The sequence below is a fragment of the Phaethon lepturus genome, unplaced genomic scaffold (genome assembly GCF_000687285.1).
Source record: "Phaethon lepturus isolate BGI_N335 unplaced genomic scaffold, ASM68728v1 scaffold41181, whole genome shotgun sequence".
NCBI lineage: Eukaryota > Metazoa > Chordata > Aves > Phaethontiformes > Phaethontidae > Phaethon > Phaethon lepturus.
In genome coordinates, this window is record NW_010519218.1 from 42,934 (window position 1) to 52,314 (window position 9,381).

Below are 9,381 nucleotides of genomic sequence, written 5' to 3' on the forward strand. Positions count from 1 at the left end.
CACACATACTCTTCCAAGGAATGCATTAAATATGAAAATCATATCCCGTTATCATCTGTTTCCAGCTTTCAGCCCAGTAAGCTTTTCTTAATGAATGCTGTAGCCTAAGGGACAAGCATGCTGTTGGCTTTTCTGAATAATGGAGTGATGCTACCATTTTTGCTTATTACAATATCGACTAGCTGAGGGGGTTTCACACATAGTCACAAGTGACTACTCTTGCCAGCATGCTCCAAGTTATTACAAGATGTTTTTAGACATTTCATCTAAAAGAGCTTTACTGCTTTTAGTGAAGAAAACAGCTATGGTCTTGAACTGTATCATTTATATGGAGATAGGAGGAGGGATTAGAAGCCTGCATTACTGCAGATATATAGCAGAATATATTTAAGTATTCCTTGTCAGTCTTTTTGTCTGTTACTTAGATATGCAATCTAAGAAACCTGAGAAAAGGTCAAAACACACAAAATTATAAATATACCGTACGAATAAACTGCTGCATTTTTTAAAATATCATTCGTTAAGAATATTTCCTCCTCGGTCAAGACCATTTTCACACTATTTGGCATAGGAATTATGAAAACCAACACGAGGATGAACACAAACAGTTAAGAGTTCTCCCCTCTTTTTAATTCTAGTTCTTCGGTTGAAATAGTTGCACATTTTACCCAGGTTATTCTACTTCATTCAGGCACTAAACAGTATTTCACGCTACAAATGCCACAACAGAAATCCCCATGCAAAGACTGCTTAGCAGTGCCTGCCTCTTCATACAGCAGCTCAGAGGAAAGCACATCAATGTAATAAGACACATTCCCTCCTCTTCTTTCACATTACCTGCTCGTTGTATTCTTCTTCCTTGTCACCTTCTGCTGACAAGTTACCCTCTTGAAGTGACAGTACACTTTTAATTTGTCTTCCATACCATGCCTAAATGTGAAGAAATCCATTACATAAAACGGAAGGCCAAAAAACCCACCCCACCACAAATCAACAAGTATTACTTTACAAATTGTGCGTTTTAAAATGTAATGTCCTAGCAGCATTTTTTACTTGGACTATGTTTAAAAAGCCAGAGATCTCACTTTCTCCTAATTTTTCCACTCCCCTGAACAAATGACGTGGCCTATACGCAGTCTTCTGCAGGTTTTTAATACACATTTATTCATTCACGTAATTTAGAATCCTACAAAATAGTAATAACTTGTTGACTCAAATCTCTTTAATCCCAACTAGTATTTGTAATGCCAAATTATTTCTGCTATATCCAGACAATGATTCCGCTGCTTTGGGATGAAATTAGTTGTTTTACATACATTATCTTACAACTCATTGAGCCATTATAAGGAAAAAATATATGGCAGATGTTATAAATAGCAACCCAGCATGAAAGGCAACTTGCTGTAGTGTTACTAACAAACAACTGCATAAACCATCTTCACCTCCACTACATTGTTTAATTGACCAAATGTAATGCATTCATAGTAGGACCACTGCTTAAAAGCCAAGCACATGCAGCACCTATAATTAATCCTGTTTGTTAGTAATTGTAAACCCCAATAACAAGTTACATCAGCCCTGAATGAAAGCACTTCAATACCTATTCTGCATCAGGTAATATGCATGAAAATAAATCTTTAAAACAATTAACCAGCTCTGCACTTCACTCCAGTGGTGCATTCAGCAAGTCTGCTATTTCCTAGGTAATAGAAGTTGTTCATAAAATTGTAAACATGAAATTTTAAGAAACAAAAGACTGACCACATGAGAGTTAAAGATGCTTAAAATAAGCATAACTACTGGATTTTCTTGAAAGCTTAAGTGAATTTACTTCTACTCCCAAAAATTACTGAACAAATTACAGACACGGGAAAAAAAGTATTTCAGAAACAAAAGAAGTTGTCAGCTACAGCCACATAATAAACTGTGCAAATAGTTACGATAAAGGACTCCTAAAGGGTATTCTCTCTCTCAGAAATTATTACTATTTTCTCTCTTTTCATTCTCTGTACTTCCGTGATAGAGTAAATGATTACATGCTCCATAATTCTTATGCAATCCACAACAAGGGGGCTTTTCATAACTGTAAGAGAGGATATGTAATCTGTGCTTTATTCAACAGCTCAGAAAAATAAGTCTGACCTGGCAAAAATAAAATGGATGGCACAGAAACGTCAAAATGGAAGCAATGAACAAAAACCCCGCATGCAGATGAACCCATGGCACAACTGTGACTCACACCAGGGTAACAGCCCTAGTGCTAGTCAAACTGGTGTGCATTAGGGTTGCTAGGAAAAAAAAAAATATCCTTAAACACAACAGGGGAAACCTAGCATCACAACATACACCCTGGTCGTGCCTTGCTTTAAATAAAAACAAAAGAAAAAAGGGGGAGGAAATCACACACAGCCACCTCCCACCCAGGACAGTCTCTAGACTACATGTTACTAAGCTGAAGCAAGGAAAAGATGGTCTGTGAACGGCACCAGACCCAACAGGGTTAAAAGAATTAGCAAGCACTGGCTGGGCTATAGTTGTGAAAGGAATTTATTAATGTGGGTACGCAACCATGGGATGTTAGCCAGCCCATTGGTTTATTAGCATGGAAATCAGTTGCCACCACAAGAGACAGCTACATCTTTTCCAGACAGCTTCCTTAATTCCAAAAGCCAGGAGATCAGCTCACACCCCCCAGATCACCTGCTCCGTACGCTCACAGACAGCACTTCCCAAACAGTACATGCAAACCTAATGGCATTTCAGAGGGAGCGTTCATCAACAGGAACGGGTCTCATCACCCCGTCTCAGACACCATACACAAAAATCTTCCATAGGAGCGAAGAAAAGCAGAGATTGGGGCTATTTAATACAAACAACAGAAGGCAAGGTGTTAATACATTGCAAGTTACAGCTAACCATGGGGAGAGTTGTCTGGAGCCAGCTAGTTGTTGTTGTTAAGAAAAAAAAGCAAGGAGATTTTCAATGAAATCAAAGACAATAAAGTTTGGTGGGGTCTTTTTGTTTGTTTGGTTTTGTTTTTTTTAAGCCACAGTACAAAATTACTGTATAGGGCTGCTTGTCACATTATACTGATTTGACAAAAAGCTTACGAGGATTCAAAAAGGACTAGACACTAAATTAACATCCACAGTTAATGGAAGATTTTTAGAAAGCACAAAGGCTCACACTTCAGGTCATACATACACCTACTGAAAGAAAAGAACTTTTGTAAGAACTGCATACAAAGGGTTTCTTGCCCTTTACTGTGCTGCAGCTAATGAAAGCCAAACCAGACAGTAGGCAAAAAAAAAAATACAAAGTACATTGCTGCTTCTACATCCCTACTTCAGGCTAAGCTCTAATAACACTTCCTAGTGCAGTGTTTCCAGAGCATATTAAGAAAAAAGCTTAAATCAATATTTTAAAGTAAGGTTTGCTCATTTGTTTTCACACTTCTATATAATTTCATACTTTTTCCCCTTCTGCTCCCCGTTTTTATGTTGCAGTCCGATTCCTTCCTCCCCTCAGTTTTTTTCAGAAGTGCTTATGTATTTCGTTTCACATACTTGCTGCACCTGAGGACCTGAGCCACCCCACACTTTTCTTTCAGTCCTATACCACTGTCGTCCAAGGGTGCTGCTGCACTTTCACATTTGCTGGATCCAGGCTTTTTAGACACCTCCTTTTAAGAGGATCACAGTTTAAATTTTTACTGTCTCAGATAAAGCTGTGTGTGCCCCTGAACGGAAGAGAGAGGGAGGAAAACAGTACACTCCAAGAACACTGTTCCTGAATTAAAACTGCATTTCAGAGAAATAAAAGCTAAGCACAACTGAGTTCGACAGCTACGCAAGTATAAGCATTGTGTCAGTACCGCATCATAGAGGCTTAAAGAGTGGCAGAGGGACAGAATAGTCCCTATCAACTATTTCTGAAGAATGCTACTGCTCTTAGAAAGCAGATATAAACACACTTCTCTCCCAGTTTTTACCTCCTCAAAAATATGACTCCATATACTAGTAGCATGTGTGCGTCGTCATGATTGTATTTTTTAAAAATTTGAGATCCAAATCTGATCTGATTACCAAACTATATCGCTTTGCAACACCTCAAATTGTTCTTCAGTGAATAGCAAGACAAGAGATTATTAATAGGATTCAAAAATCCTCAAAGCTTGGCTGTTCATTTTTGTTCGTCCTCATAACAGCTTTTATTCTTTCTTTTAAAATGTAATGACCATGCATGTTTTCTACCTGTTGCGGTGATTTTAAAAAAATTAGTCATTTAAGAACTAATACATGCCTGTTCAGTTTAACAGCCTCTTTCATATGGATAATTCACCCCAGCATGAGGTTCTCAAACTGATGACATTCAATGAAGTCAGTAATAAGACCCCTTTTGCAAATGTAGACCTTTGAGCTGGCAGCAGTCAAGGCAATGAGTGGAGAGAGGACGAGCAGCACATTTGCAGTTGTCTTTTGATAACAAAGGTGCTACAAAGACAGCAAGAAGTATATTCTGTTGGGTATTGGCTCTTTTAAAGCAGTCATTTGGTACTACCATACTCCTGCCATTGCCAGTTACGATGCACAATTCAAGTATACCAGGTGATGAAACACTCTTTGGGCTTTACTTAACCAGTCCAGGAGGAAAGTTCAGAATTTCCAACTCTGAAGGCACATGAATCAAATCTCCGAGTCCATGCAAAAACATTACCAAAAGCAAGTATGTGAGTGATGCAACGGGATACTGGAGGGAGTAGGTTTTTTCCCCTCTTATCACTGTTCAAGTATTGCTAGTTGACTGTTTAGTAACAGAACTAAGTGTGACTTCATTTTAGCTCAGCTCTGGTCCAGATAGAGCAAATTATTGTGCTTGAACCAACGGAAGTTATTTACTCTTACACTTGCTCTGCTAAAGAGGAAACAGCAATAAGCAGGAGCGAGACTAACTACGGCTATTTAGGGTGTTCACACCAGCAAAATTAAAAGTGTCCCAAAGCAGCTTCCATGAAATATATGTGGGTACTTTTAAGTAATAAAAGCCTTACTGAAATACAGTTTTATAGAAAAGTCTGTATGAAAGCATTACAACTCAAGTCGTCTTTTTGTCCTAACCTAGATATTGCTGGTTTATTATCTTATCACTAACTCTCCAAACACATACTGCATTACCACATTTTTTTGATCTTGGCTCTCCCTCGCTTCCAAGAGGCTCACAAGCACAGGGCACTTTACTGTAGACCCAGTGTTCAGTCCTGTGAAGTGTTGCTGACTAACACTGCAGCTACACTAGGATCTATTACAACATATATTATCAGAGTTTGGGTTCATTTCAAATTGCCAAACATTACCAACTTTAAGCACTCCAAAACATATGCTGAGGTTTCACTAACATCTGAAGTCTTAATGCGCATAATACTCAAAGCCAATTTAGCAACCCTTTAATAACAGTAAACACTAATGTATTAAATCTTATATAAAGTTACTTCCATCTTCTCAATCATCTCTGAACTTGAAGTTTTCATATGAGCTTCAAATTGGTTGAATTCCTTTAAACAGGTCTGGTTTCGCAGAAGAGCTCCTTTTTGTCGTTCATCTATTTCTTTCAAGTATTTTTTCAGCTTCATGTATTTTAGTTTCATTCTATAGGGGGAAAATGAAACTCTACTTAAAGAGTATGAAATTAAAACAAACATCTATTACAATCACTTTTCTTCAGACATTTACAAACTAACACTTATGCAGGAGTTGCCCCCCGTCCCTCCCAAAAGGAGCAGACACATTCTTCTGCACAACTCTCCAAAGCTACCTTATAAAACTGACAGATGTCTGTCATGCAACTTCAGATTTAAACAGGGTGGGGAGGTTGGTGTTCAAAAGAATAAGTCTATTAAAAGAGTCTTGTAAATTTGTTTTAAATGGATGTTTTAGATACCTGTACGACATTAAATCAAAATGAAAATTGTAATTAGGAGAACATGCTCTGCAAGTCTGTTCAAATTGTGATATTAAGGCTGTAGTTTCACAACTGCTTTAAGCCAACCTAAACCCATGCTGCTACCAAAATGGGCATCTCACTCCAAGCCTTCCTTTTTCATGCCAATACTATCTGCTATGTGGCCACACAGCAAATTAGGCCAAGAGCAATCCAGCTGAAAATCCTTCTAAATGAGTTCACACACCCAAAACCAGGTTCACTTTCAGCCAGACCTATTGCCTTATCTGATTACAGGGCAGCCACCCAAGCATTAGTGCCAACAAAGGCAAAATGGGAACCGGGGCAGTCAGGAGCATCTTTTGGTCTCAATCTGCCTAGAGGTCTACTTAAATCAGTTGTGAAACTGCAACCTAAATCCCCCAAGCTGCCAATATTTTCAGAGAAACTTCAGTTCAAAACCTGTTAGATTAAAATAGATCAAATAAAGACATTTAACAAAGCACATGTGATGTTTCCCCACCTGTTCAGGCATTTTTTTCCTTTAATTTACATCTTAATTTTCTAATCTAAAGGCCCTCGTTCAGAAGAGGAGTTCCTAAGGGATTGTCCATTATTGCACCTAGCCCTCAGTCCCTTGAGCCAAGATAGAAAAGTGTCCTCCATGAGCTTTACAAAACACATCTGAGGAAAGGAACACTGGATGAGACCCTTTTCAGCCCTCTTTTGTTGTTTGGTTTTTTTTTTTTTTAATTTAATGTTTAGGTTTGTTTGGGTTTTTTTCTACAAGCTGCACATGCAATTTACATTAAATAGGTAATGCAGAAACAATCCAAGGAGCAGGACCAGAATCTAGAATATTCTCTAGGACTTCCTAAAACTTTCAGACTTGGTAAGATGCTAGGACTTTCCAGCACAAACTATGCTACAGTGATTTTTGTAAAAGTTGCATAAAACCAACTTGCATGTTAGTTAGTAATAACTACTACTATTACTAACTGCTATAATAAAATTCCAGTATTAATAAAGTACTTATTGCTTAAGTTATTCCATCAATAACAGACATGAATCTTACATTATTCTTAAATTTGTATTTATGTTATTGTTATACAAAAAAACCCTTCAACATTCTAAAAGCATTCCATGATACCCAAGTCTTTGTAGCTAAAATAAAATAACCTATAAGAAGCTTTTAAGTAGGCTTACAGGTATGCATCAGACTTTCTGTACTCCATCAGTTTTCTTTCTAATTCCAACCTTTTGGCTTCACTGGAAGAAAACAAACAACATATAATAACATACAACTATTTTACAATTTAAATTCTCAAAATGCAAGAAATAAAGCATTTTACAGACCACAACCTTTTCAGAGCAGAGAGCACATTTTTGCTAGATCGGTAGTCTTACAGATTGATCTGCCAGCCAAGCTTATCACAAAAAACCAAAACCCACAAAACAAACCTCAAAGCTTTTATTTCTCTCTTTGTTCCCCATTGGAACAAGAGCTAGGTTGTTTTAAAGGGAAGAGATGCCTGAACACATCCACACAAGACCCACCAAAACAGCCAGACTTCTGCCCAGCTTACGTTACTGTTTCAAGTCCCTTCTCCAGCAGCCCCAGGAAGGGCTCTAAAACCCGAGACTGGCAGTTCATGAGCTCATCTCTCTTCTTCCCCACTCCAAGTCCCAGAGCAGACCACTTGCAATGCAGGAAATACTTGGCTGAACTTGTTCAAATGGACATATCCCCAGAACTTGAGAGAAACGTAACAATACATTCAAATAGATTTAAAAAAAAACACAAAACAAACCAATTCTTTCCCGGTTTACAGACCAAATGTTCTATCCAAGTATTTTATTTAATGACTTGAACTTAAAATCAAGTACATATTTCTCACTTATGCATTAAAGCCAAGACATATGCTAACACTACCCGCCAGAACTTACTAAAAGGGTAACAGATATAAGCAACCATCAAAAATATTCACAGTTGTGGAAATGCTATGAGGCCATTTGTATCTGCCAAAAGCAATGGAAAGGTATAGGCTCATGGGGATGATCAGACTGCTTAAGAACAAACTCCATACCTCACCTACAATCTATTTCAAAGAGAATCTATTTTCAGGAAAAGAAAAAAAGAAAAAAAAGAGTAAAGCTGATATTATTTCATAATTACAAATTGCATCTGAAGATGAGAAACCATCCCATAGGCAAAAAAGAAAAATCAATTGGTAAGACAGAGGCTTCCAGTAGATTCACATTACATACCCTGCAACAATAAAAGCAAGTACCCCAAGTTGCTTATTAAAAAATAATCTCAAATTCTTATTAGCCAGGAAGGCTGTCCATGTGCGAGTGATATGGGCAGATGCATAAGATCGCATGCACCCATATGGCTAGGCATGCTTATCTACGTATTTGTGCCCTCCCCTAACAAACGTGTCCATGTCATAGCCACACAGATTTGCCTCCTCTCAGTTGCTCTGCACAGAGGAAAGCAAGGAAAAAAACCCTTTCTGCTTTTTAGTCTGAGAGATCAAGGCATCCATTTTACCCATCTGATCCTGCCACTGTCTGAAACAAGATTAGGTTTTCATGTCATGTATGCAATTTAAAAGCCACATTTCATCTGGGATCTCATCCTTTCAATTTCCTTTTACATGATGGACAGCTAAGCAAAAGCAGATTTCAAGATCTTGTTTTTACACTTCTAGAAGTAATTTTCACGACTCAGTGAAGAACACTGATATCCTGATGGATGTAAAAGCTGGTGGATGCAAACAGGCATTGGCTCCAATCCTGTTTCTCATTCTCCGATGCCACAGGTAGCACATTACATGCCTTCGCTCCCGAAAGATTGTTCTCTTTCTACTGGCATGTTTTTTCAGTATCCCATTCATTAGTCTGTTACAGCTACTTAGACAGCACATGGTTATATATAAGTAAGGTCTTCTCAAGGCAAGACAAAGCAGTATAAAAACCACCAGGTAAGAGCCTCTCAGCATTTGAGTATCATCGTTACGGATGCCTAAAATGGCTACTGCACAGCTTGCGCCGTTTTGCAACGCAGCTCTATCCAAGGAGTCCCAGCACTGAATTAGAGGCAATCAAGACTTTACTTGCAGATTTACTTGCCCAGGTTCTGGCAAGGTTCCAGCACAGTTTCTTTGTGTCAGTGATGGAAGTGACGCCTGAAGGGGTACCGGGATCATTCTGGCCACTCTGTTGCACCACCACCTCTTTTTTTTTTTTAACATGAAAAAACAAAGCGTTCAGCCTGAAAATTTTATTTGTTCACAATGTTAACATTAGGTTAAAATGGTGCCAACAGTCAGTTATCAACTTTTATCTTAAGTGGGCAAAAATAGCCCACTTCAGAACTTTTTAAGGATCCAGGTGGATCATTTTCAAACAACCCCAAATCTTCACTCTACAGAGAAAGAG

The 9,381-nt window shown here is 38.2% G+C and overlaps 1 protein-coding gene across 1 annotated transcript in view; it reads right to left on the minus strand.

Moving 5' to 3' along the window:
* Nucleotides 1-7,172, minus strand: part of KIZ (kizuna centrosomal protein) — a 45,177-nt gene extending 38,005 nt beyond the window's left edge. Inside the window, exons 1-3 of the mRNA XM_010296972.1 lie at nucleotides 7,144-7,172; nucleotides 5,489-5,645; nucleotides 838-930 (exon numbers count right to left, since the gene is read on the minus strand). Of these exons, the coding sequence (XP_010295274.1) occupies nucleotides 838-930; nucleotides 5,489-5,645; nucleotides 7,144-7,172 (279 nt within the window). The remainder of the gene's footprint in view (nucleotides 1-837; nucleotides 931-5,488; nucleotides 5,646-7,143) is intronic.
* Nucleotides 7,173-9,381: the final 2,209 nt, after the last annotated feature.